Source organism: Haliaeetus leucocephalus, unplaced genomic scaffold (assembly GCF_000737465.1).
Source record: "Haliaeetus leucocephalus isolate CR32 unplaced genomic scaffold, Haliaeetus_leucocephalus-4.0 Scaffold451, whole genome shotgun sequence".
In the NCBI taxonomy this organism is placed as follows: domain Eukaryota; kingdom Metazoa; phylum Chordata; class Aves; order Accipitriformes; family Accipitridae; genus Haliaeetus; species Haliaeetus leucocephalus.
Genome location: NW_010972887.1, coordinates 3,169,708 through 3,189,014, shown reverse-complemented (window position 1 = coordinate 3,189,014; position 19,307 = coordinate 3,169,708). Strand labels below are relative to the sequence as shown.

The following is a 19,307-nucleotide window of genomic DNA, read 5'->3' as shown; positions in this document are numbered from 1 at the left end:
CTGCTGCAACGCTTCCTTAAAAACAACAAAGCAAAGAAAGAACAAGGAAGACTAAGCTAATAAATTCTTTCTCTTTTCAACCTTTAGCTTTTTAACCTTAAACCTACTTCCTCTATTTAACCTTGCTAATCAAATAGTATTACATTTAAAGATGGTACCTTGAGCTTTAAATCTTGTCTCTGACTGTAACTAGGAGGGAATTCTCAGGGAGGGAAACAAAGAAATATTAATGGTGATATTTGCAGCTTTCATGATAGCTTCCCTGTCATTTGTTCCCCTCTATAATATAATAAAGAGCGGTCTCATGGTGGTATATTCTTCTCATTAGACCATTGAAACAAGAGTTATAAAATTACACCTGAAACTTCTGCTTCCTGTAGAAAGGCAAGTGTAGCTGGGATGAGATGGAGGACTGTACACATCTGATGGGTAGTAATGCCTGCAGGCAGCGGTATCTGCTGGGAAGTTGAAACAGCTCTGACTTTAGCTTTGGAAGGAATCAGACAGAAAGCAATCATCTCTCTGGCATAAACAGGAACACCAGGTGTTATTATCTAGCACACTTTCATATCTAATAGTGTGGTTTAAAATTAATTACATACTGAAGGTTTCTATTGAATTTGGAAGAGCTAGTTTTTACCCTCAGTGTTGATTTTTCATTTTCAGGTTTTTTGGTAAAAGAACTCAATGGGACTGTAGAGGAGCTTCAAATTTAGAAGAACTACATCAACTTTTAAGTGAAATAATGATCAGAAGACTGAAGAATGATGTTCTAACTCAGTTGCCTCCCAAAGTTAGGCAACGTATTCCGTTTGACCTCCCACAAGCTGCAGCTAAGGTAAATTTTCCACTTTTGCTAAAAACACATTTGTTAGTAAATAGTAATATCTATGTATTCATATGTATTTATATATATGAATGTGTATTATATGTCGTTACAAAGAATGTGTGAATATATAGCATAGCATGTCCATATTCTCTTTAAAATATAACATGAAGAACATTAATATAGCAATTTTTTGGCATCAGATAATGATAAAATTTGTTCTATTTTTAGTACAATCTCCTTCCTTTCTGTCTTCCTTTCCCTTAGATTTTGAATCCTACAGTTACTTTTAGCCAAATTTGATAGAGTTCTCAAAAGTACTCAGTTCCTAAACATTTCATGCTTGAAATGTACGTATTGAGGTAGAACATGCTTTGTACTATGTATCTAACCACTGATCTCTCCTGCCAATTAGAATTTGAATACCACTTTTGCAGAGTGGGAGAAATTAATGAGAAATCTGAATTCAGATGCCACTGAAAGCCACTTTTCTGAAGTCATGAATCTAATCACACGCATGTATAAAGAAACAGCCATTGCCAAGGTAAGCGTGGAAGCCTTTTCTTAATATATTTAAAATACCCAGTGGTATTTTAAATCTCACATTGCAATGTGGAGAAACACTCTGTTTTTCGCTGCTATGTTCATGGAATAGGCTGAACCCCATTATAATGACCTGAGCTAAGTGTTAAAACTATTGCTGATAGTTTTAACCAAGCTGGCTGAGACTGTCCAGATGTAGTCTCCCAACAGCACTAAATGCGTCTTGCAGATTTAGGGATATACTGAAGGTGGGTACTTCAGGGACATACCTGTGTGTCAGCAGCTGCTGCAGCTGACCCAGGATGGTACTGATGCAGCCCTTACGCAGACTGCATTCTGTCAGTACGGGTTCTCCCCATGGATAAATGTGGAAGAACAATCCCATCTAGCTGGTCTCTTTCTGTTTTATCAGATGGGACCCCATGTTCTGTATTTCCTCCTGTAGTACTGTAGCCTAAGATATAAGGAAAAACAAGTTAATGACCAAAATCTTTTACGTGCCTACTTTTTACCCTGCTATCAGACTTCATTATGCTAGCCTATTTTTAGAAAAGTATAGGAAAAAAAAAAAATTGTGGGTGAGAATCTGACCAACTCCTGCAAATTTTTTTCTCCGTCTTAAAAATATCACTATGGTTCTGTTGCTGTTTCTTCCCCACTTTGCTAGTCCCTCCCCTCTGGTAATCAATTTCAAACAGAAAGTTGAAAGACAAAAAAGAGAGAAAAAAAGAAATCTGAGGACTGCTGCAGTGGGTATTGCATTAACCGTTGATCACTGATAAATTTCATTATTAACTGTCATCGTTACTTTAATAGTTTTTGTAAAAGGTATTGAAAATTATATTTGACACAAAAGAATTCTATGAATGTTTAAATAGAGCAATATTTTATGATTACAGTATCATGAAAGTATCAAAATTATTCTTTCAGTTTTGATATATGGCGTTATGTGAGTGCAGATACAGAAGTTCTGATTAAACAATACCTTGTCCGTTTGAAATATGTTTGGGCAGAAATCAATTTTGTTTTTTCCAAATATGGCTTAAAACATCATATAATGATGTTGTAACTAAAAGGGGTTTTATCTACATCTTAATCTGGAAGAAGTGGCATGTAATTATGCAATCTTTTGAGGATAAATGTTTTGGGTTTTTTTTTTCTCTGAAGGAATGAGATAGGTTTCTCAAAGACATAAATTTGTGGTATTTTTTAAACAAAATTAATTTGAATAATTTTATACTTAACTATGTTAGCGTTTGATAAAGTCTTAAATGGATAACAAAAAGTTTGGAAATTTACCTTTTTATATTATTGAAATACATTGAAGTAAAAACTGTCTTTTTGAACACTTTGTATGTCTTAACTAATGAAAACGCACTCTTTTACTCCAGGCAGGAGCAGTAAAGGACTATATCAAAATGATGCTTCAAAATGACAAACTGAAGTTTCTAGTTTTTGCTCATCACTTAAGCATGCTTCAAGCCTGTACAGAGGCAGTTATAGAAAATAAGGTAATGATTTAACAAATGTGGTCACAAATTTAACTTCAGACTTTACAAATACGTATGAGCTGTATTTGAATTCAGTAGATATTTTATGGTGTGGTACTTTATTGAGTCAGTGTTGTAGGCAGTTGTTTCCCAAGTTTTTCTACCAATGTGCTTCTGTCTAGTTTGGTTTTTTTTTTTTTTTACAGAACACTATCATTTCACCTGAACATTTAATTCAAAGCAGTAAAAATGTTTGCAAACAACCTTCATATTGTTTTGATCATAGACTCTCAACCATTGCTAGGGAATGGTGCCTAACTTTGCTATTTCATACTGTTATTATTTTGCAAATGCTTGGAATTTTAATAAATCATGTCAGGGAAATAACAGATTCTTCTGCTGAGTATTCCATTTTACGATCCCATGTTTGTTCTGTCTTCTCCTTTTGTAAACAGGGAACACTACGTCTAAACATCTCTAGATGGAGGCTTAATTGTAAATCAAAGGGCAAAAGAGTACTGATGCATCTCTATCCATGTGACAGAAATAGAACAGATGTTTTCATATTTTCATTGGGGAACAAAGGATGATTGTGTTCAAAAATGGACACTGAAAATGTCATTTTGTCTCTATTATGGTATGTTACAGGTTCGCTACATACGAATAGATGGAAGTGTTCCTTCTGCAGAAAGAATACATCTTGTTAATCAGTTTCAGAAGGATCCTGATACTCGGGTTGCTATTTTGAGTATTCAGGCAGCTGGTCAGGTAGGACAAAAAAGAAAATACGTGAAATAAGAAACTTGAAGAATATAGGTACTAAAATAATTGGTGACTGAAGTGATTTACTGAAGGCAATTTATCTTCATGCAATATGTCTTTTGTAGACTCATGTATTCATTTTTCTGCACTAATCGTGTTAACTGTTTTAAGACTCTGTTGAAATTACTTGAGCAAAATCAAGATAAGCAGCAGCATCTCATTCTTGGATAATTACTAAAACTTCATTTTCTCTAAAAATACCAGATTAATAAGAAATAAATGTTACTTTCATAACGAAAAGCAGTAGGTAGTCTTTGCACAATATTGAAGTGGTTTTTTAATCTTACTTGTATCTATCTGAGGCCCAAGGAAGAAATTGGTGTAACAGGCCCATCTGCTGTCAAGGTGGTCCCTTTTATTTCCATATAAAAATGTCCTGTACAACCTTTAGCTTTCTTTTGCTTTAGATATTGGTCATTTGTGTGTGGAATCTTTTTTCTAAAATGCATCTACTTATTTTGTTTAGGGTTTAACTTTCACTGCTGCTACTCATGTTGTGTTTGCTGAATTGTATTGGGATCCAGGCCATATTAAGCAAGCAGAAGACAGAGCACACCGAATTGGGCAGTGCAGTTCTGTGAATATTCACTTCCTTATTGCAAAAGGAACAATGGATACTCTTATGTGGGCAATGCTGAATCGCAAGGTATGTGTGGACTAGAACCAAATAATCAAGAACTCGCTATGTTTAAGATAGCACTTAAGTGCATGTGCCAAATAACACACTTGCTTATCTGGAACACTCTCCTACTATAAGACAAATTGATACACCTAGAATTGCTAATCATTAAAATGTCCATGTCTGTTCCAAATTAGTCTTTTCTAGCTTTTTGCTCTCCATTTAAGATCAAAGATAAAAAAGGTAACTTTTTGCTGAGATGAATGGGATGGTTCACATCTACAGGAGATCATTTTTTTATCTTCTTTCTAGCTTTTTATTGCTCTGGTTGTTCAGTTTACAATTTTAAGTTTTTTTCCACAATAATAACAGCTAGAGTTTGTTGGCTTTGGTTTTGGTTGTTTTTTTTAACTGGGTGGATGTTGTGCCTTACTAAACTTCATTTCTGAGAGGAATATGCATTCTCAAATAATTCTTCTTCATCAGACACAAAATTACAGTAATCTTATCTTCTGTTGCTATTTTCCTCAAATATTACCCAGTCCTTGTTAGGAGGAGTAATTCTGTCCTGCTTTCTTTCCTTACTTGGAAGATCTCTGAGAGTTCACAGGACTAAGAAAAAATAATTTGGCTGTTTTGCTTTTGTGACCTTTTTGCCACCTTTGATACCATTTGTTAGTGTCTTGTTTTTAGAACTCATGTGTGTTTGTATTCTGTCAGCTCTTGTTTTCTGACACTTCTAGAAGTGTCAACGTAGAAAGAACTGCCTTTTAAACTCTAGTTGTCAGAATTGCTTGAGATTGTGGCTACACAGGATTTCTTCTGATGCAAATGCCAACTTATAGTTGTTGTTCCTGCATTTGGCTGCCCCTGTGTTGTAGAGGTGCAATTGTTTGTGTCCATACAGTTAGAGGAGAAACTGATAACCTTTTTTTTTTTGTTTGCCAATATATTCCTCTCCTGCTGAAAAGTAATCACAGCTTAAAGAATCTAGGTACTGCAAACTGTATTTGACATTCAGTTGGGGAATGAAACTCCGCATTCTAATTCCTGTAGGTACCTCTGAAAAAAATCTCAGCCAGTCCAGTGCATTAGAAGTCTCTTTAAACGTGGCACAGATGGGTCTCAATAATTCACCAACAATTTACCGTACAAGAGTTCTGTCACTAAACTGCTTCTTTCAATTAGTTCTGCCTTTGTTTCCACATGCCAAGCAAAAGGTGTAAAGGCTGTAAGAGGTGTACACAGTGTATATATTGTCTTTTAACTTCAATAAATACTGACATTTTTTATGTACCTTTTCACACATTGTAGTGTGTTAAATATGCTAATTACTGTTATTCTTGCAGAAATGGCTGCTGGAAGAGGAATAGTTTTAATCACTTAAGTTATTTTGAATTATTGCAGAGTTTCTTACTTTGCAAATGGTGATTTAAGTTTGCAAAGGAAGCAAATTGTTTGTTCCAAGATGTGAATTTCTTGGAAACTTCATGCAAGTCATCTTTCTGCAGGCCAAAGTTACAGGCAGCACCTTGAATGGCAAGAAAGAGAAAATGCAGGCTGACGAAGGTGATAAGGAGAAATGGGATTTTTTGAGTTTTGCTGAGGCCTGGACCCCAAATGAAAGTCTAGAAGATCCCAAAAATGAACTTCTGTTTACGCATGTAAGACTCAAAACTTATGTTTTTCTGTTTTCTTTCATTTAAAAACATTACAACCATTGTTCACTTAAGCATTCCATGTACTGCAGACTTTACTAATGGAGAAGCACTAAATAAGTGGGAAAAAGTAATGTAAATTCCATTTTAAAAAATAAGTGAAGTTGGGGAAAGTGCTCTGCTGGGTATAAATGTCATCTACAGGCTTCCGATGTGTCCTTATGTTATGTTTAGGTGACTGACCCACCCTCAGAGTCAGATAAGACCAAGTAATTTCTGTTTAAATTAGAGCTTTATTAGCTGACCTGAATTTAATTGGCTATTATTTTAAAAACTATGTTTAAAAGCCTCTCCTTGTAACAGGCATCATCAAAAAAGGCACATAGCATACCAGTTCTGTGCATTTGTTTTCTGATAGTGCTATTTCAGAATTTTCCTGAGAATATTGAAAATACTTTTCACAAAACAGAAGAGGTATGTTGAATTGCTCTTTCTGCTAGCTGTTTGTTCTTAAAGAAAGATACCTTTTGTTTCCATCTTCAAACTAAAAATAGCTTCTTGTATTACAGAGTAATATTAATGGAGAAAAATAATAATTTTAACAGCTGCTGGTGCAGTAATTATCAGCAGTGTTTATATTTCTTTCCCCTTTCCTAGTTTGAAAAGGAAAGACAGCATGACATACGTTCTTTCTTTTCCCCAAAATCCTCCGCTGAGAAGAAACGCAAAATATTTTCTGCTAATGAATCATTACATAATGATTCAGAATCTTCTGAAGTCACAAAAGAAGATGATGCAGAGAAGAGCAATGAAAATGTGGATTCCACAAGAATAAGTGATGTGGATACGATTTCTCATGAAAGTACCTGTGAACGTGAAGCTAAAAGAGCAAGAAGCATAAGTGGATCTACTCCAGTCAACTCCAGTAAGAAAAAGAAAAAATCTTTGACTGGAAAAAAGCCCTCTTTGTTTTCAGAAAAATACAATGAAGTCTTTCCTTGCGGTTTAAATACTCCAAGCAAAAGTACGGCTTTAAATAAAGTTTGGCACTGTAGTGTTTGCACTTACAGTAATAGTGAATTGCTTCCTTACTGTGAAATGTGCAATTGCCCCCAAAGCAGTAATGGTAAGTAATGTGTGCTGCAGAGAAAAATATGCATTTTTTGTTTCATTTGTGATTAGTTTCAGAAAATACAGTATTTTTGCATATACGAATATACACAAATCGAGGCAAAATATGAAGAATGGTGTCTTTATGTGAACAGATACCTGTTAAGTGATCCTTCTTAATTTTGCTTTCCCCAAGGATCTTTTACATGATTCTAATTTAAACAAATGGAAAATTCAGATAAATGTTAACAGGATATGAATTCAGGGAGGAAGAATATATGCTCAGTTTTCTTTGCAGCAAATGTAGCTTTCCTTTTCCTTGAGGTTTATGGTTATTCTGAATCAAATTAAATGGCAAACTTTTTCTCTACCTATAAAAACTAAATGATGTGGTATAGATGTTTTATTAACTTGGGTATTGTGTATTTGTTATGGGAGACATTACCTGGAAAATATGGCACTTCTTGCTCCAGCAGGTTAGAGTAGATGTCTTTTATTAAGTTTATTTAACTTATCTGGAAATCTAATAAAACATTTTTATAAGTTTTTATAAATCTATCCCCATATTTGCCATTTCAATCCAATTTCAAATAAGGTTCTTTTTCTTTATTTATTTTATTTAAGTCTCTGTGCTTGTTCAAGTAAGGACAACTTCTGAATTTCACAGGTATAGATCAATGCCTGGAAAACTACTTTGTGTGTTTATAGTATACAATAACTGTATGTAATATAGAATTGCCAACTGCATTATTTATTGCATATATTTTGACATTAAGCAGGGTGCATGAATCTGCATAAATGGAAAACTTTGATCCATGTGTTTATTCTCCTAATATTAAAGGTAGCTCCAGTTTCTCAGGTGGTTGCAACATTAGAAAATAAGATGCAATTGCTTTGTATTTCAATTACATAGTCTTGTCTCCAGGTGTGTATTGATTAGATTCCTGTTTGTACGGGTAGCATAAATAATTGCTTTTTCTGTTTCTTTATCTATAGCTGAGGGAAATCGTGACGCTCCCACGAGCGAAACTGAGGAGGATGTTTCAAAGGACTCCGGAAGAAATGAAGAGAGAGCAGAGTACAATGCTGAAGACAGAAGAGAAGATTTTGCGGAATTGGTGACCCAGCAATCTGTTGAAATCAGCGAACAGGAAACTGTTGAAATTGAAAATGAAGAAAGTGAAAAAAAGCATGGAGAAGGTAAAGCGGGACTCCTATGAAAGAAAGATTATATCCCATTGCAAAACTGTATTAAATGCCTCTGGCATGAAAAATAGCTTTTAAATAAAAACCTATACAATTGAAAGATAGAAGTACATACAGCAGCACATGATTTTCTTGTTCTAGCCTGGGATGTTTATTAAATTTTGATGATGGATAAATCCAGCCTTTCCATACAACTCCTGAAGCAATACAGAGTTTTTGGCTGACTTAAGAACTATGTCAAACTAGCAGCTGTGAACCTGTATAGTCTTATTGAAACTTACGATGGCATTTACTTTTGTTCAGGACAGCCACAGGCAAAACAGGTGATAGGTAGTTCAGGAGAAACACAAAAAGAAAATACACAAATATCTTAATAACTTGCTGCTTGAGCTGTGTATCTTACTGTGTTGTTCTGGAATTAGATACATGTATAATATTATTTTTAATGTCTGAGTAGACTGAATGAAATGAATGAAGAGGAAAACTTTAATGTCAACATTTTTTCTCTTTATAGGAGATGTAGATAAATCAGAAATGTTTGAATTATATGACGGGCTTATGTTTTGTGCAAGCAGGAATACTGATAGAATTCACCTATATACAAAGGTAAACCTGAAACACACGTTTATTATAATTTTAAAATTACAAAGTAAAATGTTGTCCTATGAAATGTGTATATATACTTTCATTTGTTATACTTATATATAAAGACCAGTATTTTTGTATTAGCTGAAATGTACAAAATTTAGCTAGTTTATAATTCTAGTTCTTTTTCTCAGGGGAATTAGGTAATAATTCCCTAGATATGTAACTTCTAACACTTCTCTTAGCTTACAAAATGGGGCTAATACATTAGATGTATACTCAGATCATCTGTTAGAAATGCAAGTGATAGTTATTTAAGATTCCTTTTTTTTATTGTAGTGTCTTATCACAAAATATTTTTCATAGAAGAACATTCAAAATTAAAATAAAAATGACAGTGAATCCTGACAGACTTAAGTAAGTAAAATATTGTCACCACATTTTCAGAAAGCTAGGTTTTGGTGCTGTGTGTAAGTTAGTAACTTCCTGAATAAAACACATTATCATTAATCTGCAATGGTAATGGGAGTACAGAAACTAGCAGTTGGTAATTTTCCAGGTCATTTTTCAAGGGGGAATGAGGACTTTGCAATTCCTTCTTTCAAGGGTTAGAAAAGTTCACCGAGAAGATTTCTTCAAAGCTGGTGAATGAGTCAGTGTATTCAGGTGCAACTGCAAAGCATCACAAATAACTGAGGGCAATTCTTTGAGATAATACATTTTCATTAGGCTGATACAGCTGGGAAAAAGTCAAAAAGAGTGTCCTCTTGTATCTGAAAACTTGTTTAATATACTTAAAATATACACTGCTTCCTAGCTTCACACATTTTACTCAAAGATGCATTTTGGATGGTATTTGGGCAACTGTATATTGGTCTGGGTTGTTTTTGGCTTGGATTAGAGTTTCATTATGCCAGATACTGCACAAAATCTTTCTGCTGAACGATTGGACACTGGGGAATTCTGCTTTGATTCCTTCTCTCAAATGATTGTGAATCATCAGTAAGTTCCTGGGTCATATGTACCCACTGGGTCAACTTGTTCCTTAAAAATTAAGTGGAGGAGAACTTGTTCAGACATTTTTTAAAAAAAAAGGTTAAGTATAATAAACAATGCTCTATTCAAGACTCTGATTTTAAATTTTAATGAAGTGACATTCTCCCATCTACAATCATTCATTTCCTTTGGAAATTCAGTCAAGAGGATTATAATTTCAGTTTCTTAATTTAAGGCAGTGTGTGTCTGAAATATTTGCAAAGAAAAAAATTCAAATATTTTCAGAGCAAAAATTTTCACCCTGTTTAGTTTTAGATATATTAACGTGAATCATGTTTCTTGCATCTGTGGTATTATACATCTGTGGCTGGTTTGTTTTTGTTTTTGTTTTTTTTTTCCTGGAAAAATCTTACCATGAGGAACTAAATTTAGTAGGAAGGGAAGATAATTCAGATGAAACAGATAATTTTTTTTTCTAGATTGTGCTACATTGCATCTGTAAACAAAACTGTTTGCTTGTCTAGGATGGTGAACCACTGAATCATAATTTCATTCCATTGGACATACAGCTGGATAACTGGGAGGATTTACCAGAGACTTTTCAGCATAAACAAAATCGTTCATCGGTAAGAAATTCTACTGGCACAGTAATATAATACTTAATACGGAGGGCTTTGACTTTTTTTTTTTTTTTTTTTTTTTAATAATTGCAGAATGCTTCCGGGCCTTGGGATCTAGGCACAGTTTCATCAATGCAAGCAAATCTTATAAATGTTGATGTGAATATTAATTATGCAGTCTGTTACTTTGGCAAATTATCATGCCTCCTGTTAACATTTCGGTAGATAGAATCAACCAGGCATCATTTAATTTATCATTTACAGGATTAGTAACTAACATTCGTAAGTCAACAAAATAGCATTTTAAAGGTTATGAATTAAACGGGGCACATTATATGAATAAGAATGTGCTAGATTGTATCAGAGCTGCAGTTCTCAGCAGGTCTCCACTCTCACTTCTTCCTTTGGTCTTCTAACAATTTTCAAAGCAGTGTAGGGCACAGTTCCACTGCGACATGTAGCTTCAGTTAATTCAGTAATAAAGATCCCATTCATAATGGTGTTTGAGGAGAACATTAACACTGTAAACCCTTACTCAAGTAAGGAAATGCAGAATTTAAATTGGATGTGCAACATTATCTGCTTAACATAGTTTTCTTAACTGTTTTTCTCCATTTAAAGAGAAATATAATTTGGAAAATCAGATTCTCTTGTGTAGGAACAAAACTGATTCTTTTTGGTAGGTTCTCCAGCAAGATTGGAACTTAAATTTGTAAGACAGATACCTGACTGATTCAACCAACAGTTTTGTAAAGCAGCTAATGGGTGGGTAACAAATGTTGCCAGAGGATTTCAAAGCTATTTGCTAGACTGAAAAGACAAGTTAAGAATTCCATGTTTGTGGGCGGGGGGTGGCACTGCTTTATGGAACTTCCTGTCCTGCAGCCTTCTCCTCTAGATTAGAAGATCCATATTAGTAAATGTTCCCAAAAAGAATCAAGGAAATACCTTGTTTCTGTTTCCATTATATCCTGCCATTTCACTGACTTCTTTCTTGCTGCTCCAACTCTGAGGAAGTGAGACACATCTGTACACTTTGATGTTTGCCATGTAAAAATACTCACAGCAGAAAAAGAAAATCATTGCCATGTTGTCATCTTGAAGTATGGAAGTTTGTTCCTGGATAAAGCTGAAGTCACAATTAAATCTCTACTGCACAATGTATTTACTCATCCCATGGTCCGTGTTCAGAAACAGTGTGATACTGACTGCTATAGGTAGTCCGTGAGGGAAAGAGGGGAAAAACGGAATGGAAAAAAACCTACAACCCAAGCCTCTTGTTCAGTTGTCATATTCTTACTCCCATTTATTTTCTGTTGTAGAGATGAGGGTGGGGTGAAATAGTTTTTTGCCTACACACATCCTAAAGCAAGCAGCCATGTTATAAATTCTAAATTTCTATGTAGGAACAGTTTTTCCTTCATTTCCTCACTGTCCTGTGGTTATAGTTGTTACAGAAACCAGTTAATCATACCAGTCCTGTTAGTTTACAGCATCAAAGTTTTTGGGTTTGGTTTTTTTTGTGGCTTCCCAGCCTGTAAAAAAATATTAGATTCAGTACCAGAAATTAAGTTCTTCTGAGCTTCTTTATGTTATTATACTTTCAAATTCTGAATGCAAAATAAGGAAAGGTGATCAATATTATGCTATGTTCTCAATTGTCATTCTGGAATACTTTGTTAAACAGTTCATCAGTTTTTCCTCAGGATCCTGTGGCTGTGTCAATTTGAGATTACTGTGAATTGCAGGTTAAGCTTCTCAAAACTGTTGCCCTTTGACTATTTTGATGGTAAAGTATGTCTCTACTTGCTAGTCAGATCTTTGTGTGCCACACTGAAATGCCACAGAAAAGAGGATGGCACTATTGCCATAAAAACAGATGCGTAATTAAGATAATTTGGTGATCTGATTTTCATGTCATTAACTGCTAATTTACTATAATTTTATCACGTATGTTTTTCTGACACTGTATTACTGTAAAGGAATATAATAACCTCAAAGCAAGTACATTGGTGATTCTGTTAAAATTTTACAAGTTGCAAAACTTTTGTGAGAAATGGTCTAATACCTAGTTGAATTGAACAACTCTTCAGTTCACCTGTAGCTAAACTGACATTATGGGCTGTACACTACAGATTGTTAATCCAGTGTTAAGAATGTATCAGAAGGTTAGAGGGAAGAAGAAAGGTTGTCTGTAAACCCAATTATAAATGTGGTTCAAGAAATGGGAGTTGAACTTTCCTTTTCTGAGAGGCCTGCTGCAACAGGGAGAACGGCTGCTCTAAGAAGAAAACTCTCTTGCATGTCTGTTTTTCCCACCAACAAAGTCTTGCTTACACAAGAAAGGTTTGCCTGAGGCTTTATCAAGAAACCTTTCTCCTATTGCTACAACTCAGATCAGTAAAGGCCATTTCTGGCCTTATTTTTACCTTCTGGATCAACTCACCTATCATAGCAAAACTATTGTTTTAGACAATGCCAAAGCTGTCAGAGTTCTTCAGCAGGTGAGGGTTGGGGGTTGCAGCTTGTATGGAAAATGACTTGAAGGGATCATTTCAGATAATACCATCTGTTTTCATCCAGCTTTGAATGTATTAATTCATAGCACGTAATTCTGTGTAATGCCTGTCATGCTGCTGACAATAGCATTCTCTACCAGATACTGAGGTTTGTGAAAGAATGGAATCGTCTAACAGCAATGAAACAGAAGATTATCAGAAAAAGTGGTCAGATATTTTGTAGTCCTATTCATGCTGCAGAGGAGTTGTCTAAAAAGCAGCCAGTGGTCAGCAGCACAAAAAGGTATGTGGTTTTTAATTTTTCTTCCTCTTACTAATTGCTGCTGGAAGTTTGATATATTTAATGTAACTTTCAGTGGAATGATGCTGAGACTGTAAACTGGTTGTTCGATGATTGCTTGTCGCATAGTGACAAACGTAGGCAACCAAGCACTGCAGTAAATCTGTTGGAATGAAAGTGTCTGCTTCTCTGTCCGGCACTGTGCCGCATTCAGCAGCTGTTCTGGCTTTCCTGCGCTGCATGTTTAAACATCTGGAACTTGCCGGAGGTTTTTGAGGAAAAACCATGACCTCTGGGACTCAAAAGAAAAGTAAGGTCAAAGAATCTTGTTGTTTTCCCCACCTGGAAGCAGCAATAAATCATTAGTTGCCATCAGTGATATAATGCTTTATTCATAATTCACAGCCTACTCCAAGCCTTTCTGATACTTATTTTTATTTAAGCAATTCTGTTCTCTGTGGATGACATTTCTCAAAACTATTGTTTTCCTTGCTGGGTGTCACTGAAACGGGCTAGTGTTTAATCCTTGTTAAAATCTAATTTACCTTTTTTTTTCACTGTCTTTCCTTTCTCTCTTACTCTATCTTCCCTGACAGACATTTGCAGCTTCAGGGTTGTCATTGCTTTCCACAAAACTTCTTATGCGTACAGGTTAACTCACCAAGGTGCCTCTGCAAACAGTCTATAAACTTTTTATTCCTCTCAGTCCCTACTGTTAAATTCTCCAGGGTGACTATTTTGGCTGTAGGCAAGAATTCAAGTAAATAAAGAGTTTGTAATCCCAGTAACATAAGGAGAAGCAGCAGGTAGTAAGTATTTCTGAACCTGTTGACTGATTGTTTCCTTCCATAAAAGTAGGAAAGATCTAACTGTGAACCATGTTAGAAAATCTACTGTAACCTACAGGTCTTCTAAGGTACTACATAGGATTTGGCATATGCATAGTACAGAGAGGTACGCTTATGAGAAATTGTCTGAATAGTGGTTTTTTGGAAGAATGATCAGAGTAAAGGGATTTTAAGAGTTTTACTTGAGCAGTGATGTTTCGTGTGTTTTCACATTACAGTAAAGAAGTGAGTGCAAACATAACCAACAGAGCTTGTAAACTTCCTGTATTAGCTAGAGTATCAGTGAGACTTCACCTAACTGAACCAAAATGGCTTTCAGATTTCATTGTCAGGCAATATCAAACTGCTTTTGTTTTCATATAGTTATATACAAAACAACTTATCTGCTTGCTGCTTAGAGCTGAATCTGGTTTTAGAAAAAGGTATGTAATATGGAAGTATTATGAAGTATGTTTTCCCAGCCTTTATTCATTTCTCACCCAGGAAATGAGGGATGCTTTAAGAGAACATGCCATATCAATCTTGCTGCAGCAAAGGCTGAATATTCTTTGAGGGAGATTGTTCCCTTTGTAGTATATTGACAGAATTTTGAATTATTCTAGGTACGTGACCAAGGAGGATGTAGCAGCAGCCTCACTTAGCAAAGCTAGGAGCAGTGGGGGCAGCGTTCGCCTCATCTCGAAAGAAAGCGGGGTTTGTCTAAAGAATGAAAATGCTTCTATTGAACAATTGGGTCATTCCACAAAGTAAGTTTATTAATGCAATAAGGTTATCAAGCTGTTTCCCCCAAGATTTTTTTTAAGGTAGCAGAATTACTTCCTATGAGTGTTTACCTTGCTGAAGTACAGTGTTTAGATAAGAAACTTGCTGTAGTGCTAATGAGCTATGTTTTATTCTTACAACAATTTAGATTACATCTGTTGTCTGCTGATACAGCTGTTAACTAACAGTCTAATTAAAATGAAACAAGAAAACAGTTACATGATTCAGTTAAGGAAAAAAGGTTAGCTCAGGCCTGCTTGTGAGGTCAACAGCAAATTGAGGACACCAAGTTTTCCTCTATTCTGCCTCAGAATTTAGAAAAAGGGAAAAGAACATGAAAATTCTAGACAGAAAATGCCCTTTTAAAAAATGTATTAAACAAGCAGTGTGTATCCTGCCTGGAGGTAAGCCTTGTTTAGAGTAGGAGACTGCTAGGTAGCTGTGAAAGTTGCGTGGAGAAACCAGGATGTTTCCTTTGACTTTTTACTTCTGTTAAAGAGAGGGCTGAAACGTTTTACATTTATATGTGTACACACCTGATAGAAGCCACTGTTTCTTTATACATACAGCATTGTTTCAGCTAATAATTTAGTGTACATGTGTAAATGTAGTAAGATATGCAAAAGAAAAATCTGTTATATTGTCAAATTTTGTTTAAATGGAAACATAAACCAAATAGATGATTGCACTGTGCAGGTATCAATCTGAGCAAGATTAAGATACTATTTCAACTGAAATTGGTATTTCAGAGCATAAAAGATATCTAATGGAAATATACAGTGCATAAAAACCCTACTGAACTGTTTGCTGAATATCTCCTTTATTAACAGCTGCACTTCCTCCCTGGCAAACAGGTTGCTTCCGGAAAATGGAAAAGGCCCGTCAGCTCCTCATGCAGAGAAGACTGAAGCTGACGGCTCCTCCCTATCCAAAGGCTATTTGCAAGCCTTGGACAGCCAAGGGAACCCGCTCTGTCTCAGCTGTCAACAGCCAACAGCTCAGCTTGAGCTAGGCGGCCAGGCCCGTGCTTGGGACACACGATTCTGCTCTCATGCCTGCCAGGAGGACTTCTCAATTCGCTCTAGTCAGAGCTACCTTAGGACTAAAGTATTTGAAATTGAACACGGTGTTTGCCAGTTTTGTAATCAAAACGCCCAGGAGCTTTATCTCAGCATCAGAGATGCACCCAAGAGTCAGCGTAAGAAACTTCTGGGGAGTTCTTGGATGTCTCACCTTCCACTTGGGCAGGTAATGGTACTGGTCTTTAAGCAGTAACAGCTCCTCTGTGTGTTCCTGTAGCAGATAGATAGTTCAGAGAAATCCAAAATGATGTTCGTACAGGCTGAAGGTCAAAGGTTAACCTAGCACCAACAACAGAATAAGAAAAACCAAAATCCTAAACACAAAAAACCCCAGTGTCTTCTAACACATTTTTTCGTTGCTGAAAGGCACAGGCATCGGAATTCAGATTTCTTAGGGGTGTGGATATTGCAGCCAGATTTACTTGAAATGCACTTTATTAACATAGTTTATGTTTATGGAACAATTTAAGAATGGAGGTAGTCTAGTAGTATTAGGTTATTCCTACTTTGCAGAATGTTTGGTAGGAGCTTAACAAAAGCCAGTTGTCACAGCTCCTTTCAGTATCACCTCAAAATGCATTACAAACAACCACCATTCTTCGTGGTTGTGATTGCTTCTTCACTGACTTGAAGGCAATGGAGCAGGGAGGGAGAACATTCCTGCATAAAGTGGTATTTTTATTCAGAAACTAAAATGCTATTTCATTTTCTGCTGCGAAGTTGAAATTCTGCTTCAGAAGGTACTGGTTCTAAATTGTTTAAATAAATTCTGCAGACACTAATTGAAACTTGCAAAAGAAAAAGTAATCTACTGTCCCTTGTCATATGCGTGGGATCAGCTTTCTTGCTTGCACCTTTTTAAAATAAGGTGATGCACATCTGAAAGACTCGGATGGGAATTCTTGTGGACTGGGGGTATCTTACACCCTGCTGAGCAAACACAACTGAATGTTAGTCCTTAGCTTTTTGAGAGCTGACGTAGGGTTTTGTCACCTACAGTTTCTCAATGCTTGCTATTACAATTACCACTGACGTGATCAAAAACTTAAATGACAAACACCTAGTTAGAGTCTTTAATTTTTGTGATGGGACTATAGCTGTTGCACTCTATTTGTGTGTATTTAATATCAGCACTTGATGATAAAATGGCATCAAAGTATAACTTACTGTACCAATCCAGAAAACTGAACCTTTCCTTCTGTCTTCCCTTGATCCACTGCAATGTGCTTTAGCACACTGCAGGCTAGGTGAAAATATGCCAAGGGAAGTTACAGTTGTTTGCTTGTCCAGTGGGAGTAACAAAAAAATGCTGAGGCTTACTTTCTTTCTCTCGATGAAAACTATAAATAGCTACTTCTCTGAATTATTTCTTGTTCTTATGGTAGGATGTACGTGTAGGTCAGAAGGAATATCTAACGTTTCCAATGTCATGTCCTTTGTTCACTGCAGCTGAATGAAATAATAACAAATCCGACAGAAGGCCAGTTCTGGCAGGTAGACCATATCAAGCCTGTTTACAGCGGAGGAGGACAGTGCTCCCTGGAAAACCTGCAAACCCTGTGTACGGTCTGCCACAGAGAGGTCAGTCTGGTACCGTCAGAAATCCTCACCCTCACAGGGAAAATGTTGTGGAACGTGCACCAGGGCGGTACTTAACTGCATCACGGAAGTATTTTGGGTGCAGGGGCCCCTAGAGGTAACGTAGCCTGACCCCGGGCTCGGAGCAGGTTGCTCAGCACCACCCTGCACGGTCCTGCACCGTCTGAGCCCCACCCCGGTCAGTGCCTGCCCCCCCCTCAGGGTGAAACCTCCTCCCATGTCCAGCGGGAATGCCCCGGCTGGGGCTCTGGCAGTGCTGCCTTGTGCCCCTGGGGAGGGCCTGGCTCCTGCCCCCCCTTCAGCAGTAGAAGACCGTAACGGGCTTCCTCCTCAGCCCTGTTGTCTCCAGCGGAACAACCCCTGTGCTCTCCATCCCATACAAGGAAGATGGAAAGGTAGCATTAAACTGTTACAACAGTTTCCTCAGGATTTGGGAAAACGTCACTGTAATAAACGTGCGTTTTATTACGTTGTCTCCTGCAAAATTAGACTGAAGTTTAACTGTGGGTTAATGCTTTCCATTGCGCACGCTGTTGCCAAGTAACAATACTTACTGAGCAGACCTGTCTTTCTCTTTTGCAGAGAACTGCAAAACAGGCGCAGGAAAGAAGCCAGATGAAGAGACGTTCTTTAGCTACAAAGTATGGCTGTGATATCACAAAATTTCTTGTGAAAATGTAAAATGCAAAATGTATTCAGTTACACTGTAACTCGGGAACCAGTACATAGTTCTCCTTGTGCCCTGATTTAAAAAAAATCCTTGTAGTCTAGCGTGCTGTTAGTAGAGGGAAGAAAATACAGAATTAAAACCAAGAAATCATTTATAATAGTTGATTGTCAGAGAGCCTTGGGTGAGCGCATCCAAGGTACTTGATCATGGTTATATTTTTGTGACCCTGTGGTTTAAAGCTAAATTCCTGCATGTAACCTTAATGCGATTTTGAAGCATTACTATTTCCCTATTAGTGCATCGTTACAGCTGCAAGAATTTGAAGAAGTTCTGTTGAAGCTTCTGTTGGTCTTACAGGGTTCAGTTGTAGTGGGGACATTATGGACCAAGAAGATTTCTTAGTTTGAATTCTTCTCTTTGTTCACATATCAAAATTGCTGGAGAAAAACGCAGGCTCTGATATCTGTTATGACAAAAATAGCACGAGTGCGTGGTTTGTCTCTTCTAAAACTGTCTTACACCGTTCTGATCAGCCATGAAAGGCCTACTGTTGGCACTGGGCCTAACTTACAGGACTTTGGCATTTAGAATTAATGTCTATTGAAATTGTGTTTTATTTAAACCAGCTTGTATTAAAAACTTATTCATGAAAGGAACAGTAACTATTACCCATTATCTCACCAAAGGTAGGTTCTGGGAAATGCTACAGTTGCATCTCTACAGCCCTGTTAAGGAGAATGCTGGTTGGTTTGGGCTGTTCATGTGGCTTTCTTTACGGTTACTTCAAATAAATACATTTCTCTCTTTCCTGGTGGTATTCTTTTTTTTTATGCTTTATCTGTCTCTCCCCCACCCTTTGAATGCTGTAAGGCAGCAGTAAGTTCACAGAGCATATCTGTACACTACACCTCTTTTTCTGAAAGTACGTGACTGCACTTTCAAGTACATCTAGATAAAATAAGCTGAACTGCTTTCTGGGTTATCCTTCTGAGAAAAATTCTTTAAGACCTTAAACATTCTTTTGCTCAGTTAAAGATTTAAGACAAGGTAGTGTCATGAGCGCATCATTTCC

The 19,307-nt window shown here is 36.5% G+C and overlaps 1 protein-coding gene across 2 annotated transcripts in view; it reads left to right on the top strand.

Annotated features, from left to right (window-relative positions):
* ZRANB3 (zinc finger, RAN-binding domain containing 3) overlaps positions 1-18,263 on the top strand; it is a 53,024-nt gene extending 34,761 nt beyond the window's left edge. For both annotated transcript variants that reach the window (XM_010575152.1, XM_010575151.1), the window contains exons 7-21: positions 667-838; positions 1,242-1,370; positions 2,761-2,880; positions 3,508-3,627; positions 4,148-4,327; positions 5,812-5,964; positions 6,616-7,084; positions 8,065-8,268; positions 8,789-8,880; positions 10,380-10,481; positions 13,135-13,277; positions 14,725-14,868; positions 15,739-16,132; positions 17,416-17,547; positions 18,148-18,263. In XM_010575152.1, the coding sequence (XP_010573454.1) occupies positions 667-838; positions 1,242-1,370; positions 2,761-2,880; positions 3,508-3,627; positions 4,148-4,327; positions 5,812-5,964; positions 6,616-7,084; positions 8,065-8,268; positions 8,789-8,880; positions 10,380-10,481; positions 13,135-13,277; positions 14,725-14,868; positions 15,739-16,132; positions 17,416-17,547; positions 18,148-18,246 (2,653 nt within the window). In that variant the 3' untranslated portion in view covers positions 18,247-18,263. The remainder of the gene's footprint in view (positions 1-666; positions 839-1,241; positions 1,371-2,760; positions 2,881-3,507; positions 3,628-4,147; positions 4,328-5,811; positions 5,965-6,615; positions 7,085-8,064; positions 8,269-8,788; positions 8,881-10,379; positions 10,482-13,134; positions 13,278-14,724; positions 14,869-15,738; positions 16,133-17,415; positions 17,548-18,147) is intronic.
* The last annotated feature ends 1,044 nt before the right edge of the window (positions 18,264-19,307 follow it).